At 35.7% G+C, this 22,082-nt stretch overlaps 1 protein-coding gene across 1 annotated transcript in view; it reads left to right on the top strand.

Moving 5' to 3' along the window:
• Nucleotides 1–7,350: 7,350 nt before the first annotated feature.
• The window catches only part of LOC131067606 (uncharacterized), a 73,869-nt gene continuing 59,137 nt past the window's right edge, over nucleotides 7,351–22,082 (top strand). Inside the window, exons 1-3 of the mRNA XM_058002680.2 lie at nucleotides 7,351–7,609; nucleotides 8,008–8,252; nucleotides 8,833–9,117. Coding sequence (XP_057858663.2) covers nucleotides 7,447–7,609; nucleotides 8,008–8,252; nucleotides 8,833–9,117 — 693 coding nt within the window. The 5' untranslated portion in view covers nucleotides 7,351–7,446. The remainder of the gene's footprint in view (nucleotides 7,610–8,007; nucleotides 8,253–8,832; nucleotides 9,118–22,082) is intronic.

Here is a 22,082-nt window from a genome sequence, read left to right as displayed (position 1 = left end):
CTCGATTTCGAGGGAAGCCTTGAGTCTGGAAACCTCATCAACTGCTTCTTCTAGTGATGCTGCTTAAGCAGATGTTTCATAACCTATTCGACCTGCCTTTACCAGGAACCTTGGGAGGCGCGGCGGATATTCAAGAATTGTGGAAGGAGAGGCAATACCAGGGAAAGAACCTCCTATCGAGTCGCCTGTTGGCACATCGTTCCTCGTTAGACGAGAGTGTCGCCGATCCTTCTTGGGCAAAGAAATCAACAAGGTCGCACGAACTACGAAATATTTCCATAGGATTTGCTTGATAAACAAAGCAAACAATGACCATTGCGCATTAATGACTGTCGTCCTGGCCCAACAATTTAAATAAATAATAATATGAGGGGATATTCCCAATGCCCCATACAAATCGATAAGCCAAGCTTTCCCAACGCGTTCTTTTGAATTCAAATTTCAAAATTCTTCAACAACATGTCCATTAGGACCAAACAAATGTATTTATGTTTTACCGTCTTGGAGATCAAACGCTTGATTGGCACATGCATTTGCAGCTTAATTGCCCTCTTTTCTAATATGAGCGACCTTGAAACTCTGAAAGGATGTGAGGAGATGTCGGATACATTGAATATCTTGGTCTATTTTCCACTATTCTGCTCCGCCCTTTGAGATAGCATGAATAATTATTTGAGAGTCACCTTCTAAGTGAAGATTGGCTATCCCCAGTTTTCCCACAAATTGGATCGTCAGAAGGGCTGCTTTTGCTTCTAAGACATTATTTGTATTTCTACCTAAGTTTTGAAACCCTTTGGCATTGATATTATCTTTGTTGTCTCTTGCAATACATCTCACACTCGATGGCTCAGGATTTCTTTGAACCGTGCCATAAAAACTTTCTTTATCCAATTGTATTCTAGAGGCGTCCATTAGGGTATGTTTCTTGTGCTTTGAGAAGGATTAACCCTTAAAAGTCCATTAACATGCCTTTTATAATACTTTTTATTACTATTAAATTGTTTTATAATTGATGATGGTGAGCCTCAGAATAATTTTTATGTGGAATAAATGAGAGAGTATTTGAATATGGTGGAACAAGAAATTGTTGTAGTAGAGTTGATAAGTGAAAAAGATATATAATTTGAAAAATTATCATATGTATTTGAGAAAAAGAAAAATGTCATGTCAAACATAAATGAAATGTAACCTAAATTGTTCATGTCAAATAACTGTTTTTTGTAAAACTAGAGGTAGATTTGAAATTGAAATATCTTATAGACACCTATATTAGAAAAAATGGAACAATTATTTCCCAAACATTAATAATATAACGTATGTCGTTCATGAGAATCTAAGGGACATTGATAGTTTTATCATGGGATAAAAACCGACACCACCATGGGACCGTCTGCCCTAATATAACCAAAGAGAGATGTCAACATACATCGACAGTTACTGCTACGACGAAGAAGGGAAACATCATGGCAACCCAAGAATATCAATAGCCCTACAAATTTCCCATGCCCAGCTATGAAAGCTCATCTTCTACTCGTCGTTCAGACAATTTCTACTCTCCTTCCTCAGATCTTCACACAACATCCAGTCCATTCGGACGAAATTTCTCAAGACTGACACATTGTTCACTTTGAGAGATAAAACTAAGTTTCATGTCGTACCCATGACAGAGTAGAGAATGGAGGAGAAACAGCTAAAGTACTTCCCAGTGTTTCGCTTCCCCCTCACTGAGGTGGAATTGGTGGGCTTCTACTTTCGACGAAAAGTGGAGAAGAAGCCATTCAAAGTGAGTGTGCTTTCAAGATCTGTACGGTTTTGAATCTTGGGAGTTTCCAGGTAAGAAATTAGAGTTGAGATCATTCATGGGGATCTAAGCAAGATTGATAGTTTTATAATGTGTTATGTTTTTCGACTTAAAATGGGTTGTTCAATGCAGGTTTAGGTTTGATTGCAGTTGTTCTTCTTCGTTAAACCTGGTGGGCACACCAATGGACTACCCAACAGAATTCTGGAAGGCCACCGGATCAGATAGACATGTTTATAATCAGTCTACTTCGACACCCATTTGGTTGAAAAAGACTGGTTTTCATATAATTAATTCTCGAGTCCAAGAATAAGAAGGTATAGAAATCTCTCCTAATACAGCCAACATATAGGGGAAGAGCATCAGTAGTTGTCATAGCTAATTTCGTGCACCCACAAATCTTAAATGGTACATTGGATTTTGATTTTTTTTTTAGTTGTCTTTGTATGCGACTTAACTGTTTATAGCTATTGATCTGGCTTCTGGGTAGTAACGATGCACGTTGTGGAATCAGTTATGCACACAAAGGTAAAAAAATATACATTTCAGAGTGTTGCCGGATACCTAACTAAAGAAGTTCCAATAACTATCAACTCAAAATCGCTAGTACTTGTTGACAAATGCCCCAATAGTGGTGCACAAATGGGTCGATTATGAACAAAAAATGATTAGCTATTGGGGGGTCAACATGGCAATAAGGTGACGGTTATTGGAACTATGTTATCTATTGGTGCTCTTCCCCTAGAGTTACACAATTACTTGATCATATTAAGATGAATTTAGATGTGCTATCTTACTTCTTCAAGAAACATGAGAATGAAAGACAAAAAGTCACCCTAGTCAATTGAATTCATGGCTCTTATTTTTACTAGGGAGTAGGGAAGTTTAGTGTGTTTCCATGCATAAACTTAATAAATGAGACCATCTTAAGTATTTGATTGATTTGGGTGTTAAATCCATATACAAATTAAAATATTAATTTTAAAATTGTTTTTTAAAGGTTTATGTTGATTTATTTCTTTTTTTATCTTTTGTATTTTTTAAGAAATTGATTAGCTTCGACATAAGATTATGATTTTTTTATTAATTAAAATTATTTCAAGTTTGAATTTGGCTTATTTAAAGTATATAATATTTAGCTTATTGAGTATCAAGGGTATGATATATGGCAATTTTTTTATATTAGATGCTTGTTAAAATTATATGATTAAATTGGTAAATATGTTAAATAACTAACATTGAATTACATTTTTTAAAAGTCAAAGTAAGATCGAATCAATTTTTTTTTTTATAATTATAGTTTTCCATAACTAGTAACTTACACCACTTGAACAAAGAATCATATATGAACATTTTGGTTACCTAGACATGCCTAAAATAGATCACTTAAATAATGGGGGAAGCAATTTTGTTTCAATCATTAGTGATATAGTCCACTCAATTTGGAATGCAAATGTATTTATCAATAATTAGAAATGTGAGGGCCTGGGTATCGTTGTACACATTGCAAAGTCTTAGGTCTAGAAGTAATTTTTTTAGCACTCTTTTACATGTGAAAATTTTAAAATTATATAGTTAGCACTCTTTTACATGTGTCATTGGTCTTATGATGGTTACAAGAAGTCACTAGATGGAGGATTAATAGGTGGACTTGACTAACATCTTTGATTGGTTATTTATAGTTATATGGATCAAACCGTTCAATGAGAATTGTACTTTTAATGTGGAAGATTCACTTTTTAAGTGGTGCATATGGATTGAATATAGATTGCTTGGACTTGACCTTGACTTGTGATTTTTTTGCTCATGACCTTTCTAAAATAATTTATGGTTTTCTAAGTCTCCTTGACCTATATATAACTCTAGGGATTGAGATTATATAATAAAATTTATCTAAGGTTGTGTTGTCATATTTCTTGCTGGTTTAGAGTGTATACTTCATTGAAGCACAAAGACCTTGATATTGTATTGTGACTTTTGTTGTTATTTAAGACATTGGGTCTGGATCTTTTAGAGTATATTTTTTCCTTACAAGGGTTTTCTCAAGGCATAGATAATGTTACTTATTTTGTGATTGTTTAATTCTTCTATTATTTCTTATTCTTTATAGGTTATTTATATGCTAAAATACTACTAAAATCTACATCAATACCTTCTATTGAAAGACAATTTAACATGATTAAAAATTTAAGTGCAATCACAAGATAACTTCATCCCTCCTAAAAGATAATTAACTTCATAGAAGAAGACAAATTCACCCTAAGATTTATGTTACCAAGTCATGGTAGCATAAAATGTTTAAACTATCTATGTTGTTGTCCCTTTTGCATAGGTCTAGAGAATAAAAATATCGAAATAAAATAGTCTAATGATAGATTTGTTAGCTAAATCAATAATTTTGTGTTTTTAAAAAATGTTTCTAATTTAAATTAGATTAGAAAATTAATATACTACATGTATTGCCTTTAATTTATTGTTTCATATTCAACTAAGATACTATATAATGACATCTAAAAATACTATTTATTTTGATTAGTTGGGAATAGTCTAATATGTAAACTAGTAAAATATATTCATTATTCTTATGGTCTACTCTTGAATTAATATCCATTCTTTAATATTCAATTTCAATAAATGAATTATAAAAAAAACAAATAATAAAATTGTTTAATCACATGATATTTTAAGAGAAAGTGAATTAAACTACCCTTAAAAAAATATAATATGTGATTTAATACAACTTATTAGAAGATCAAGTTATAATATATGAAACTTGCAAGGAGGTAAGAGACAATCTATAATCCCAAAAGAATAAAATAGTTTAGAAGGCAAGAATTGTGGCTATCAGATATAACACGTGTCTACTAGGTAAGAGAAGGTTTGATTACCCACTTAAATAGCTACACTAAAATAGAATGAGACTCCAAGAAAATATATACCACTATGCCTTAGAACTAAGAAACATGTAAAATACACTAATTGGAAGGGAAGAAAAATGAGCTTTAAAAAATCAACATTGGCTTTCAAAACTATAAGCACATGAAGATTGTAGAATACCCAATGTCATGGTACTAATGTAAAGAATTCGTACATGTCTACATGAAGAAGATATATAATAGGATTTAGTTTAATGAAAGATACTCATGAGAGCATGCATTGAGAATCAAGCATCAAATCTACCATTTACAAAGCCATAAGCACATCAAGATTGTAGAATACCTAATGTCATGGTACCAATGTAAAGAATTCCTAAAGGTCTACATGAAGAAGATATATAATAGGATTTAGTTTAATGAAGGATACTCATGGGAGCATGCATTGAGAATCAAGCATCAAATCTACCATTTATGATGTAAGTTATTGACTACATCTTCAAAGTCCTAGACTTAAAAGCTCTTAAAGAAAGTGAACATAAGGGGAATCAAGCTTACCAATTATAATGTATCAAAGTAGATTGATTATATAAGAATTGAATCCAAAGTTTTAAAATAAAATAAATATCAAGGATTGAGCTTTGAAATCATGATCCATGAGTTATTTGATTAATTAGATCACTACAATCCTTGAACTAAAAATCTTGAAAATTAATAGCAATTATGAATTGAAGTTCAAGATACTACCTACTTGATATTAAATTAGTTACATCTATGAAGTTCCAAACCAAAAATAAATAAATGTTAAATTCCAACAAATTAAGATTTAAGGGTATTGCTTATAAGATACTCGATTAATCAAATTCTTGAGGTTTTGAACTTGAAACTCTAAAAGATAAACAAAAGTTAAGGTTTTCCCATAATGAATGCTTATAATATGTATTCATAAACTTGAAGCTTTGATATCTAAGTGAAAGTAGAGTTTAGGTACTTAACATGACTTGGACGAAAATGATGAAAGGGATGAAAACCCTTGAAACCGCAAATCACAACTAGGCTTTAAAAACTAAGTCCAGCAAAAAACGATTGAACGCATGTGCCTTAGCAAGAATTGGGAAAGTAATAGACTAGGAACATAATGAATCCAATCATTGAATTACGTGAAAGTTTGAAAATCCAAAAATAAAGTACTCTAGCAAGGAAAATTGAAGGCATCGTACAACTCATGAAATACTTAAAAGAGACCTCAAAGATTTGGGATTTCGATGGAAAACTCCCCTCTTGCCTTACTTGATGAGCGACTCATCAAGGGACAAAATATAAAAAAATATTTCAAAACAAGCATAAAACAAGAGGAACTCAAAATAAAAAATGGGGGGTGTGTTATGTGATGCATACACTCCTCATAGAATTAAGTAGGATTTGTAGCATATCTTCTTTCAAATATTATCATTTTTGTCCCATGGTTCATTTCTAAGGGGATAGGATTGATATAATTCAATTTCATAGTGTGTGAAAATGAATCCATAATTATTACATTTAAATTAAATTCTAACTTTCTATTAATCATTATGAGATGAATTGGAACATGTTTATGCAACATGTTCTATATTTTGGTATTTAAAGACGTTTGTTGTGCTAATAGTACATATGTTGGATTTTAGAAATAAAAAGAAGATGTAGAACACACTTCAAATTTCTAGAAGACAAATAATCCCATTTGCATATAGGCCACCTATATGACGGTGAATTTTATCTTTGATATTTCTCATTACATTTAGCTCAAATTGTTATAGGGGTTTGATCTAGGAGAGCCTATTTACTTGTTGAGTCAATGAATTCCTAAACCATGTGTTTCTAGATACCACATTGACACATTCAACTATTGTGAAGCGAGAGGCAAGCAATCTTATTAGAACAAATTTGTCATTATTTCCACGATACAAATCAATCTTGCAAGTTAAATCAAGTTTGTGCTATCAAAATTGACTCCATAACAATTAAGCAAGAGGAAAACAAGTTTACTAAAACACATTTGATCATTATTTCCACGTGACACATTAATTTCACATTGGATCAAGCTTACGCTAATCAAAATTGACTCCATAACAATCGACATTAAATAATTTTTTTTAAAGACTACACAATCTAAAACACAATTTTCTAAATAATATTGAACAAATTATTATAATTATGATATTTTTATCATGATTCAATTGTGTAGTTTTTGAGTCAAACTCATTGATCCATGTTTCTTGAGTAGCGGTTCACAAGAACCCATCTCTCATGAAAATAAATGATCCACTTAGCACTTATTAAATCTAGATGATGCTCACAAAGTGAAACATTGAACCTTCCCAAAAGATCACCCACAAAGTATTATAATATAAACCTATCTTCTCAATATAAATTTCATTAACATCTCATAAAAAACCATTGACTAAACTCCGAATCTGAATAAATTAACTTTGCCTGATTTACTTTAATATAAACAAGAGAGATTCCATGTACATAAATTGACAGATGCTGCTGCCACGAAGAAGGACGATATCATGGCAACTCGAGAATACCGAGATTCTCAGAAATTTCCTCCTCCGCCCAGCTATGAAAGACCCTCTTGTAGTCCTCGTCCAAGCAATTTCTACGCTCCTTCCTCACAACTTCCCATAACATCCGGTCCTTTGGCACGAATTTTCTGAAAACCGACACACTGTTCACTTTACTAAAGATATAACTAAGTTAATCCATGGCATACCCACAACATAGCAGAGAATGGAGGAGCAACAGCTGAAACACTTTCCAGGGTTTCGTTTCCACCCCACTGAGGAGGAATTGGTGGGCTTCTATCTTCGACGCAAAGCGGAGAAGAAGCCATTCAAAGTCAGTGTCATCCAAGAGCTTGATCTCTATGCTTTTGAACCTTGGGAACTTCCTGGTAAGAAATTAGAGCTGAGATCATTCATGAGTGTCCACTAAGCAATCATGGGTGATTAAGAAATATTGGTAATATTGTCGTTGTTTTTGAATTTGATTGTGCGAGGTTTTTTAGTATTAATATGTCGAATCATACATGTAATGTTAGGATGTTAGAGAGTTCAAAAAGAAGATGAAAAAAGAGAACCCATTTTTCATTTTCTTGAGCATTCTAATATTCCGAAGATGATCTGTAGAATGTGATCTGAAATATTACTGCTAATAAATTTTACACAATCAAATCAAAGAATAATAATACTGTTTCGTAAATAGCAAAAAAACTGACCATATTAACATTAACATTGATAATTTTATTATGTAGTGTTCATTTTTTTTCTTAAAATTTATTTTTCAATGCAGGGTTATGTCTGATTGAAGGAGAAAGGCAGTGGTTTTTCTTTGTTAAACCTCGTGGGCACAACGATGGACGACCCAACAGAATCACTACTGCAGGCTTCTGGAAGGCCACCGGATCAGATAGACCTATTTATAATCGGTCTACTTCGACACTAATTGGGTTGAAAAAGACTCTGGTTTTCTACGAAGGAAGGGCTCTGAAAGGCCACAAGACTGACTGGATAATGAATGAATACAGACTTCATCCTGTAATAATTTATTTATTTTTTGATACTTTTCTATGGTTATTGTTTTTTTTATGGTGGAAGGTTTGGTCTTAATACTATTATAGATATCTTAAATGGATTTATCTAAAATATGTCAATAGATATCAATTTTGAGCTATCTTATTTTATTTTTTATACCCAACGAAGCAGTTAAATATTTTTAACAAGATTGAAAGTTACCAAGAGTAACTGAAAGGAATAATTGTACAACCCAAAACCCAACCACAAGATTGTAAGAGAGACGTTGCATAAGCTGAATAAGACTTTTACAAAGACTGAGCTATCTTATTTTACTTTGGAACTATTTTATTTACCATGACACAAATTTATGTACTACATGTTAATATTTTGAAGCGTAAATGACTGTCAAATTTAAGATAAAAGTTTTTACTAATACACCCACACCATTTTGCTCCACGCCTTACTCCTCATCCAAACATATATTATAAAACTCTAATCAGAAGTCACAACCCAAAACACTGAACATGATTCCTTTATCTCCTCTCTATAACATTGTTATGTAAGATAAGTTGTTGATGTATTGATTGGTTTCACATTGCAGAGTGTGAGTGAGAATGGAGGAAGTGTTCGACTGTGTAGGGTGTACAGAAAGGCAACCTCTATGAAGTCTCTTGACAGTCAAGCCACAAGCCAAGTTGAGAAAAGAGTTAACAATTGTGAAAATACAGCTTTGAGCTCTTCTGTGATGGCTAATGAGCAGTTGCAGGAGAATTCAGCACATTCATTTGCATATTGTAAGGAAAACATATCGACCACCAAAGTGGAAATGGAAGTGACGGAGGAGGATTTAAAGTGGTTGTGTTGGGATGGAAGGTCGTCTATATTCTGAGATTACTTCCAATTTTGTATACATGTAAAGGAGTAATGAGGATTTAAGGTCTTCTACTGTCCTGTCAGTATTTTGTAGCTTGTCATTTTCAAAAAGGAAAATTAATGTTTTAACAGCTCATTTCCATGTGCACATAAATGGCTTCTCTAAAAGTCAGTCTTGTTTCGACTGTTTTTAGGGTAACTTCTATTAATCATAGATTCTTTCTCTCATTTAGGGAAAGAATCTAGTAGTTGAATATGTTTCAATACTGGATTTTTGTATATTCATACTGATTTCTTAGCATATAAGTTTGTGAAATAGAAAAAATGGTCAAAGTTTTTCACTCTTTTTATATATATTATAATTCTGATTTCAACTTTAAGTTTATTTTAATGGAACATCTCAATACGATTATCCTAATACGATTGTATAGTAATAAGTGTAAGTTTGACATATCTATCGATGTTTGTTCCTATTTAGTTTATGTTTATATACATTAATTTTCAAGTATTTTATTTCATTTTATTTATATTTATGCATATTCTCATATATTTGTCATTTACAAATCATTCAACAACTTATATTCATAAGTCCATATATTTAATAGCTACCTCAAAATAAGCATTTTTATTTCTTGGAGATCAATCCCAAATGGATCAACCAAAAATTTTTAAATACAAATTTTAGTTTCTCACATTCTTGCCTCTTTCCACTACTCATTTCATTTTGAGTTGACCCTACACATGTTTATGTGGCTTGCTATTATGTTTTGATATTTAAAGATGACTGTAATAAATTCATATGGTCAAACAAAGAGTAATTACACTAGGAACACTTTTGGAGCTTAGAAAGAACATGTTTGTGAATGTTGTGTATGATTGTTAGCTCACAACTATAAAGTTGGCTTATATAGACAATTGACCTACGAAAAATTGACTCTAGCAGTTCAAGTATATCGTTAAAGATGTTTATAAACACAAATGTGATATATTTAAACACAAGGACAAAGAAAAAATATCATTGCACATGCATTCTACTGGTTCATTTCTACACATAAGTTTAAGGCCATCAAGCTCAAGTTCAAACTTGAGGGGCTCATGTTTGAACCATAATGAATTATGAAATTGCAAAAACCCTAAGACATCTAACAAACTAAGAACACTAATTTTATAGTGAAAAAAATATGTGATCTTTTTTTAGTCATTTTTTATGTATAGCAAATGATTCCAATATTACATATTAAACAATTTTTCATTATTGTTTTCCTAAAGCTAAGTGCAATTGTTCCCTACATTTAATTTTTGAATATTAAGTACATTTCTTCAAACCCAATTCCTAAAATAAGTTGAGCCTAATTATGCTTAATTCTATGCACTTATCTATTAACTTATGTTGTTAATGCACATTAATTTTATTTCTTTACATTTTTTGTGAACCTGGCCTATCATACACCCTTAGGCTTGAACCAATAGGTTTACTCCTTCCATATTAAGGTTTAAGATACATGTTTCTTCTTTTAGATATCTAATTTTTAAATCTAGTGAGGGTTTGATTATCCAATCACATTTGTGCTTCATAGCTATTTCTTTATTATAGGGTTTGACCTTCAATACGTGAGAAATTTTATCTAACCTACTAATCATTATTGACAACTCTAGGATTTATTTTTAGATCTAATTAGTGATAAATATTATTGTTTATATTGTAGCACTTGCTTCATTTTTATACCATTTATTCACATATTTTAGGATTTTGGGCCTTTATTGTATAGTCTTGTGAACTCTATGAACCCAAACTTGGATAAGTCTTAATTGTTATATCTTTACATCATGGCCTCTTATTTTCCCATTTCTTGGATAAGTCTTAATTGTTTCCATTATAGACTTCACTATATTTAAACTATTTGTGGCATGTGATCCTTTTCTAGTTGATTCACTCATGACATTTTTAATTATAACTTGGATAGGATTACATTATCTAGAGAAGAATTGTATCACTACATATATGTACCTTCTACTCCTTTAGAATCTATTGATTATATTTCCTTCCATTTTAGATACACTAGTTACACTTATCAATAATTCTCATATGATTTATACTTTTTCAATGGACAGTGATAAGAATATGCTTGATTATAATATATTTTTACCTTTAAGCACCTTTCCACCACATTATTTAAACAATGACAATTTTTTTAATCGATACTCATGTTTCATCCTAATCTTCTATTGATACAAGTGTATATGGTGAAAATGGATAACAACAATAACGATATTGAAAGGCTAAATGAATTCAACCACAAAAACCCTAGCCTAACAACAACAAAGATCCACCATAACATATGAAGATTACCTAAGGCAATGCAAATCAAACGAAATCACAAAGATTATACCATCACATGTCCAATAGGGTTTGAATCTCCATTCTTCCTATCTCCATTGATCTTGCTTGATATATTTGCTCTCAGATTTTATGTGTATAAGAGCTGAACAAAGAACGGAATGTGGTTGCAAGTAGGATCGTAGTGTAGTCAAGTCATTAAGATGATTCATTAGAATGCATAGAACGATTAGGGTTTGATAATGAAGGAAGCATCTCCTTATATAGAAGACACTATATGAAATGGAAGGATAAGATTGAGAGGTGTAAAAGGAGGTCGGCTATGATTAGAGGGTAGGTAGAGGAAATAATAAAATAATGAAAGGGGTAGGTAGTGTAGGAATTAAGAGATGAATGACATGTGTCATGGGTAGAAAAAGCTAATGAATTAATTAAATAAATAAAGATTTATTTAATTAATAGAAGAAGTGAGATCAATTAAATAAATAAAATATTTATTTAATTTAGAAAAAGAATAATTTAAATAAATAAATGTATTTATTTAAATGAGAAATAAGGCTAGAAGAGGATGAATGAATTAATTAAATAAATAAAGATTTATTTAATTAATAGAAGAATTAAGCTTAGATAATTAAATAAATAAAATATTTATTTAATTAGACATGACAATTTTGGGTGTCTACATTTTGCCCCTCTTTGAGACAATGCAGCTTGTCGCGTTGTTTCAAAGAAGATAATATGAACTGATACAAAGTTGCCCCAAGATGGGAATGATATGCCCCCTCGAGAGATTGGATGAAAATGTTTGAAAAGATTGCAGACAATCTCTTGATAAGAAAGACAGGATAGAATGGACTAACCGGATAAAGTGACAGAGTCACGGGATAATGAAGACTGACTCGGGAGGCAAGGGCTAGGGCTAGGGTAGTCTATAAGATAGACCACGGGGGAAAATACATCCTCATTGTCATTTACACATCCACGAGATTAGAGTGCAGAGAGAGAAAAGAGCAGCAACAGTTAGCAGCGATGGCTTTTGTTCACAGATTCGATCGCGTTCGCCGATTCCAGAGGCCAGCAGAGGCAGGAGAGCCGGTGAGTACCACAAAACCTCCTCATACTTTGATGCATTTATTGTTGTCATTAATGCATACTAGGTAATGTAATAAATGCGTGTTTATGTCAGGAAAGCACGTTTGTGTCAAAAAATGTGAATTTTTTGTCTTCTAGGTCAAATCGGTAATTCTGTGATGAACATACGTTGTCGATTGGATAAGCTGCTGAGAGGATACACTCAAGTAGGTCCTCTAGGGAAGACTAGGATAGATCAAGGCACTTTGTGATGAACAGTGAGTACCAAGATAGAGTACTTTGTGATGAACAGGGAGTGCGAATGTATGAGCAACACTTTGTGATGAACGAGGAGTGCAAATGTGAGCAGCACTTTGTGATGAACGGGGAGTGCAAATGTAAGTAGCACTTTGTGATGAACATGGAGTGCAAATGTGAGCAACACTTTGTGATGAACAGGGAGTGCAAATGTGAGCAGCACTTTGTGATGAACAGGGAGTGCAAATGTGAGCAGCACTTTGTGATGAACATGGAGTGCCACACACGTAGTACTTTGTGATGAACATGGAGTGCCACACACGTAGTACTTTGTGATGAACAGGGAGTACTACTAGGATAAATAGCAGCACTTTGTGATGAACAGTAAGTGTCACTAGGATAGATAGCAACACTTTGTGATGAACAGGGAGTGTCACTAGGATAGAATGCCATATGCACTTAGATAAACAGTAGCATTTTGTGATGAACATTGAATTCCACGATGACTGACATGATTGATTTGCTTGACTACAAGAGTATTTGCCTATGTTGGAGTCATGTGAGAGATTCCCATCGACGCAAAGATTGCGACCTGAGCTGACTTTTGAGGACCGAGCGGCTATTGAAGCTATGGGTCTGAGACATATTCTGTATGTGCCTGAGTTTCGGGCGAACATGGGACTGCTGACTGCACTGGCGGAGAGGTGGCACTCCGAGACTTGCACCTTTCATTTGTCGATGGGTGCGATGACAGTCACCCTTGAGGATGTATACAGGATCCTGAGGATACCAATCGATGGGGCGCTGATTCCCTGCGATCGAGATGGAGACAAGGAGGCCCTGAGACGAGTGTTCCAGGACCCAGGATTGGAGATGAGGGCTGGACATGTGGCTTGGGACACCATGACAGCTACAAGATTAGCGCTGCTAGCAGTGATAGGAGGAGCAATCAGTGGGTTCTTCTGTCCGGATAGGGCGACATGAGGGGTGGCTACAGAGGACACAGGGGCCAGGAGAGATGATCTTGGGGCGAGTCCTTCTAGGGCTCAGACTCCATTGAGGCCAGCCAGATCTAAGGGAGGGGAATTCATCATAGCCGTAGAGGGCTCCCTATGTATCAGTATTGTACCATTTTTGCATGATGATGTAGACACCTGCGGGTGATTGTAGCCATATGATTTTGACATCATTGTATCATGACACTTTATATATATATATATATATGAGATGATTCATCTTTGCAGTAGCCATATGCATGTGTACCTATGTGATGAGATGTTCTTATGTGATGCTTATGATATGGATGCAAATATGTATATGATGCAATGCAATATTTTTTTTTTTGTTCTTTTATGTTTTATATATGTATGCATGATGCAGATGTGAATGTATGTAATGCAGATGAATATGATAATGCAAATGTAAATTGTGCTAGCAGATGAAATAATTGACAGCAATATCTCTACGCATGGCGCTGGTGACCCAGTTTTCACCATGGTACTTGCCCAGGGCGCCACCAAAGTGGTTTTCACCGTTGGACGAAATTATTTCTCTTTACTTTTTTTCGATTTTTCAATGTTTTTTGTGTCACAAGCCGCCTATTTGCCAAGTTTTCACCGAGTAATGATTTTTTTGTTTTAAGATTTTTTTGTATTTTTGAATTTTTTGAATTTTTTTTTTGTATTTTTGAATTAGGATATTCCGAAGAGCTATGTGTAGAACCTGCGAAGGTGCATGTTGTTGATAGGATCCTCCAAAGGTTCACCCTCTATAGTTGAGAGCTGATATGCCCCAGATCCATATGCTGCTATAATTATGTAAGGACCAAGCCAATTTGGTTCGAACTTGCCCTTCTTCTCTCTGTCTTGCTGATTTTTGGGATTTTCTCTGAGAACCAAATCACCTACCTCAAATGTGCGAGGCTTGACCTTGTGATTGTAGCTACGACTCATTCGTTGTTGGTAAGCTTTGAGATGATTAAAAATAGTTTGTCTTCATTCATCTAGTAGTTCCAGCTCTTGTAAGCGAGAGGCCCTATAGTCTTCATCACTAATGATGTTTTGCAAAGAAACCCGTAAAGAGGGTAGCTCGACCTCAATAGGCAAGATGGCTTCAGCACCATAGACAAGTGAATAAGGTGTAGCTCCTGTAGGTGTGCGGACACTCGTGTGGTAAGCCCAAAGTGCAGGATTTAGTTGGATATGCCAATTACGGCCAGCTTCGTCAACTGCCTTCTTTAAGATTTTAAGGATTGTTTTATTAGATGTCTCAGTTTGACCATTACCTTGGGGATAATATGGTGTGGAGAAACGATGAGAAATATGGAAGTGGTCACAAAGTTCACGAACATCCTAATTTTTGAAGGGACGCCCATTATCAGTGATAATGGAAAGAGGAATACCATATCGGCAAATGATATAGTTGAGGATGAATGTAGTAATCTGTTTTCCAGTGACCTATGTGAGAGGCACAACTTCAATCCATTTTGTGAAATACTCTGTGGTAGTGATAATGAATTTATGACCGTTGGACGAAGGAGGGTGAATCTTGCCTATAAGATCGAGTCCCCACTGATAAAAGGGCCAAAGAGACGTAAGTGGTTGAAGTTCTTGTGTTGGTGCATGTATGAGGTCTCCATGAATTTGACATTGCTTACATTTCTTGACAAACTGATATGAGTCTTTCTCCATATTAGGCCAATAATATCCAGTCCTGATGAGTTTCTTGGCCAAGGTAGGACCACTAGCATGTGGACCACATATCCCTTCATGCACTTCACGTAATGCAATCTGAGCTTCGTCGCTTTCTAAACATCTAAGAAGAGTGCCATTCAGACCTCGCCAGTATAGGATATCAGCTAAAATGACATATCGAGATGATTGGTGAATGAAAGTGCGACGTTGGTTATTTGATAGATCAGGAGGTAGAGTATTGTCACGAAGGTATGTGAAAATGGAACCATATAACTGGGATTCGGGACCGACAACACATATCGTCTCCGTAGGCATGATCTCATATGAAGGAACCAAAAGGTTATCCACCAAGAACTCATAGCAAGTCTCATTTGGAGGTAAATTAATCAGGGAAGCAATTGTAGCCATGGCATCTGCGGTACAATTCTGCTCTCTTGGTATCTGCTCAAAGTCTATCTTTGTGAAGTGTTGTTTCAGGTCATCCACCATTTGTTTATAAGGCATTAATTTTTCATCTTTTGTTTGGTAATCATCAGTTGCTTGACGGATGACAAGTTGGGAGTCCCCAAAAACACGAAGTTCCTGGATCTTCCATTGAACTGCAATTCGTAATCCTGTTGTTAATGCCTCATATTTCGCTATATTGTTAGTGCATGGAAATGATAAGCGGTATGATTTTGGTATGGAATCCCCTTGAGGAGTTATAAAGAGGATGCCAGCTCCTGCCCCATGCTATGTGTATGAGTCGTCGAAGTACAGTTGCCATGGCTTTGCATGTGACATTGTCAAAATAGATTCATCTGGAAATTCTGAACTTAGAGGAACATCATCTATCATAGGAGCATCTGCTAATTGATCTGCAATGGCTTGTCCTTTTATTTCTTTTCTATCCACATACTCGATGTCGAATTCACTCAGGATCATTACCCATTTGGCTAGTCGCCTAGTAAGTGTTGCTTTATTGAGAAGGTATTTCAATGGGTCTATCCTTGCAACTAACTTAGTCTTATGAGTGAGCATGTAATGTCGTAATTTCTGTGAAGCAAAGACCATGGCGAGACATGCACACTCAATTGGTGTGTAATTTAGCTCATATCCTACCAATGTGCGACTGATATAGTATACTGCTTTTTCTTTGCCCTCAGCACTTTGTTGTGCTAAGAGTGCCCCCAGTGCTGTTGAAGTAGCTGATATGTATAGTAACAGAGGTTGATCTGGAATTGGTGGCATCAAAACTGGTAGATTTAGAAGATAATCTTTGAGCATCTGGAAAGCCTGTTGACAGTTATCATCCCATTTGAATTTGATGTTTTTATGTAGCGGGTGCTGAAAAGGATTACACTTATCTGCAAGTTGTGCTATGAATCTTCGGATGGACTGGAGTCTTCCTTGTAAGGATCAAAGTTGACTGATATTTCTTGGTGGTTGCATCTCCAAGATGGCCTTGAATTTTGCTGGATCAACTTCAATTCCTCTTTTGGATACAATGAATCCTAGGAGCTTCCCGGAGGTTACTCCAAAGACACACTTCTTGGGGTTTAATCTTACTTTGTATTTTTCCAACCGATCAAAGACGACTGAAAGTATGTCCAAATGTGTATTTCTGTCTATTGATTTGCCCAAGAGGTCGTCAACATAATCTTCCATGGTTATGTGCATGAGATCATGAAAGATAGTAGTCATGGCTCTTTGATATGTAGCACCTGCATTCTTTAGCTCGAAAGGCATGACATTCCAGTAGAAAGTTCCCCACGGACAAGTAAATGATGTTTTGTGTTGATCCTCGAGCGCGATCCTTATTTGATTATAACCAGAGAATCCATCCATTAATGATAACATTTCATGACCTACTATGAGATCAACAATCAAGTCAATATTTGGCAATGGGAAGTCGTCCTTTGGACAAGCTTTGTTGATATCTCTAAAATCTGTGCAAATTCTGATGCTGCGATCTGGTTTACTGACAGGCACTAAGTTGGAGATCCATTCAGGATAATCGATTGGGCGTATGAATCCGACATCCAATAATTTCTCAAGTTCTGCTTTGACTAGTAATGCCACTTGTGGATGCATTTTTCTTAATTTCTGTTTTACTGGCTTTGCCCCCGGTTTGACTGTCAAATGATGCATTACCAAATCCGGATCCAATCCAGGCATATCAGCGTATGACCAGGCAAAGTTGATTTGTCGTTCTTTGAAGAAACTTATGAATTTTGACCTTTCAGACTCTATCAACGATTGAGCTAGGAATATGTTGTGTGGAACCTCTTCTGTACCAATGTTTGTTTTGATAGTCTCCTCTACCAACATGGATGACTTTTCCTCATATGATGCTGGGAGAATGTTGAGCCTTCCATCTTCGGGTGCCTCAGAGAGGTTTTCGGCCTCAGATATGTCCTTTCTTTTTACTTTTTTGGGGTCAGATAGCGCCACAGTGTGGTTTTCGCCATAAGACCCTTGATTTGTTCTTATTTTCACATTTTTGCGATTGGAAGGTCCGACACCCTCACCAAAATATGCCACGTTGTTGAGTTCTATAGTGTATCCCGCTTTATGGTCCCCAGGAGGAAGATCATCTCGTATGCCCAGATAGTCAATAAAAGATTCATCATTTTGGAATGTGTCAAACTATGCAAGTCCTTCATGATCCCAGTCAATGAGTTGGTGGTGAACAAGGGGAAGGTTGTTAATGTCTTCGAAGTTAACGGGGCTAAGAGTGAAGATGCAGTTATACTCGGGTATGTCAAGGTAATTATCGAGGTCATCGATGGCACTCTCCTCATCAATCTCGATTGCGAACGAATCCAAATTATCATCACTAGTAGCGCATTCTGGGACAGGTGTTCTCATCCTATGTGATTTCAACCTAGAACCTTGAGACAAGGACTGTGTGGAATCCTCATGGGTTGTTTCTTGACCAACTTTGAATCTTTAATAAAATTCCTCTTCTTCTGTTGGTTCATCTAGCTCTCTGAATATATCGGTGAGCTCATAGTCACTGGAGGACTTGTCTGAACCCCATTCCCATTCATTGGAATCTGTGGAATAGTAATCCTCTTGTTGAATTATGGCGGCTTTGATTTGCAAGGATTCTTCTGTCCTTTGGGTGTGGACCTTGGAAGTGAAGAAACCCAGTCCTTTCGAGCGTTCCTTTTTGAAAGTCAATTCAGGTTGTAAAGGTTCAATGATGCCTTCCTTTCGTAACCCAAGAGGGCTTTTTCCATCATACCCAAATTTTTGTAGAATTTTGATGCCTTTGCCATATTTCTCACATGGTAGACTGATGTGATCTTGTGTGTCCTCTTCATTGTCTTTGTAAAGCATTTTGTATAAATCTTCCTCTTCTAGTTCACCCCATCTTTGAAAGGTAGTAGGGTCCCATTTTAGTATCATGATGGATACTTGCTTGTTAGGATGTGGTCTTCCATATTCTTTTGGGGAACTCATGACTTGTCGTAAGTACATGGTCTGATTTAAAGTGTATTCCCCCATGCCTTTGTCTTGAAACTTGCCTTTAAGCTCACCTTGTTTTGATGTCGAAGGTTTTAATGACTCAGGATCAATGTATGCTGAAGAAGGAACAACTTCTCGATTACTGGGAATGATAGTCTCAGTCTTTGATTTTAGGTTATTGCAGTATATGAATGGATTAGGATCACCATTAACTGTTACTTCCACTCCATTATGAGGAAACTTAATGCATTGGTGATATGTGGATGGGACTGCTCTCTTTTCATGAATCCAAGGACGTCCTAGTAATATGTTATAAGTGAGATCTAGATCCAGGACTTGACAAACCACATCCTTTGTAATTAGCCCAACTCTGAGAGGTAAGGTGACTGTGCCCTTGGATGAACGCTCTTCGTCATCATATGCCTTAATGGTGATTTGATTTGTAGAATTCACAGCTTTGTCAGAATATCCCAATTGTGTAATAGTGCTCAATGTGCAAATGTTTAGACCTGCTCCTCCATCTATCAGGACTCTTTTTATTCAATGTTTGTGTATGAAGGCTTCAATGTGTAATGGTGCGTTATGTGGCTGACTTACGGAAGCATCATCGGCTTCTGTGAATGTGGAACGGAAAGGTATCTCACCATGGCTTGAAACTGGTCCACGTTCAGATTAGTAGGAACAAAAAAATCTCTCAAGATTTTGTCAAGAATGGCTTTATGTGTGGGAGATATGCGTAAGATCTCAAGAATGGAGATGAGCACGGGTGTCTTCCCTAATTGTTCTACAAGGTCATACTCAGGTTTGGTTGATGAGGAAGCGGTGTTCTTGGCTGGAGCACCTTGCAAAGTGATTTTACCTCGACGAGTTGTAACATGACATTCAGAGGTAGGTTCGGAAGAAGATCCAACACCTTTTAAGACAATCTTGGGTCTCCAGGTAGAATTCTCAGGGTTTTTGTCCTTGATGATAATGGTAGAGACGTAATTGTCCATTGAGATGTGATTGATAGTTGAATCATAGTTATAAGATGCTCTTGTATAGTTGGTTTGGTCATCTGTGGCTTTAGCTTTTCCCTTGTCATGCTTTGGGAATGGTTCCTTAAACATCTCATGTTCTTGATTGGATGAGTGTCCCTCAATCTCAATGTCACCTCTATCAATGAGATCTTATATGATGTTCTTCAGTCAATGACAATTTCCTGTCTTATGACCCTTGCTCTTATGAAATTCACAATACTCATCATCATTCCACCAATTTGGTTTAACCTTTGGCTCATATGGAGGAAAATCTGGAATAGTGATTACCTTGTTTGCCACTAGCTTCTTGAAAACTGACTCAAGTGGTTCTCCCAATGGAGTGTACTTCCTTCGTGATCTAGAAGTTGTTTGAGTATTCACTTGATTGTTTGTAGAACTTGATCTAGAAAAAATGAATTTGGGTCGCACTGTATTGGCATCAACAACACCATCATTGACTATGTTCTTGTTTTTATTCCAAAATCTTGGCTTGTCTTTTCCTTTAAAGTCATCTTTGTTTTCCTTGAATATCTTAATGACTCCTTGTTCAATTAGGACCTTCTTTGTTGCTAAGCCTTTTTCAATGACGTCCTTGAAGGTGGACAAACAAGCTTTCCTTAGATCATAGCCAATGTCTTTGTTAACGTTTTGTGTGAACATCTCTACCATTTGTTTTTGTGGAATTTCACAAGAGCATCTGCTAGCTAGATTTCTCCATCTTTGTAAAAATGATGCAAAAGACTCTCCCTCTTTTTGCTTGGTGTTGCACAAAGTAGTGACTGATATGTCTGTCTCTATGTTGTAGGAGAAATGTTGAATAAATGCCTCTGCTAAGTCACCCCATGACTTAATACCAGGTGGAAGTTGGGAGAACCATTCCATAGCTTGATCACCTAGGCTCTGTGGGAATAATCTCATCAAATATGTCTCTTCTGCTGCTACCTCAATGCAAGCTGTGAAAAACTATCTTATGTGTGCCTTAGGATCCCCTTTTCCTCTATACTTATCAAATTTAGGCATCACAAAGTGTGTAGGAAAAGGAGGCATTGGAATGCTCTTGTCAAATGGATAAGGACATATGTCTCTCATTGTGTATGTTGGCTTCGGTGTATTTATGTCCTCCATTTTCTTTTGTAAGTCCCTAATTTGTTGCTCCAAATTTCTCTTAGGTGGAGATCGACTTCTTGGACCATACCCCATGCTTGAGGCACCAATTGGAGGAGAAGCATGTTGCATATATGGATGATATTGATCATACACATGTTCATATGGAGGAGGTCTATAGTGATGCTGTGTATATGGATCACTTGGTATAGATTCATGTTGAGGAACACCATATCTATTTTGTGCATGTATACCATACTCTACAGGCATGTCATGGTCTAATGTGTTGCCCCCAAATTTGACACGGGGTTTCCTTGTGTCCAAATTTTGAGCATGCCTTTGAATATCCAATTGCTTTGATGGTTGATCCTTAGCATTGGTATGTGATTGAGCATATCTGTCTGCATAAGACCTCCATAATGGTCTACGAAGGTGAGTATCATATGCTTGACCATGTGTGTATGGGACCTCTGGTTTTTGAAATAGAGATGATGGTGATTCATGTACCATATGTGGTCCTCTATTGCCTCCACTATTAGGCCTTCCTTGATCCATGTTGGAGTGAGGTTGTTGCAAAGGGCGATTTTCCATGATTTGAGACATGTCAAAATCATGAGGTATCTTGGCTCCACTTTGTGCCATCATTTGTAAGAAGTATTGTCTATCCCGCCTCATTATTTCCTCAACCAATCGATTGAAATGGGGATTCATAATGGATTCTTCCACATCTGCTGAATGTATGGAAAAGTTGTCCATATTGTCATTGTGTGTAGCATTGTTGTTTGTAGTGTCCATGTTCTCAACATTTGGAATGTTTCTATAGGCATCCATGTCAGGTAATGTGGTATTATCAGAATTGAAAAAGATATCATTCTCATACTCATAAGAACTCATGTTTGCGGACTCTTGAGCCTCTTTAGTTTCTCTCCTAGATTTTTTAAGACGGGTTTCAACCATGAACTAGGTATTGACCGAGATGTGTGAGACTAGATGAAAAATGGAAAAAGTATGGAAGACCAAGAGTTGGATGGAATGTAAATGA

The sequence above is a fragment of the Cryptomeria japonica genome, chromosome 5, assembly GCF_030272615.1.
Source record: "Cryptomeria japonica chromosome 5, Sugi_1.0, whole genome shotgun sequence".
NCBI classification, from domain to species: domain Eukaryota; kingdom Viridiplantae; phylum Streptophyta; class Pinopsida; order Cupressales; family Cupressaceae; genus Cryptomeria; species Cryptomeria japonica.
This window is presented reverse-complemented; position numbering and strand designations above follow the sequence as displayed.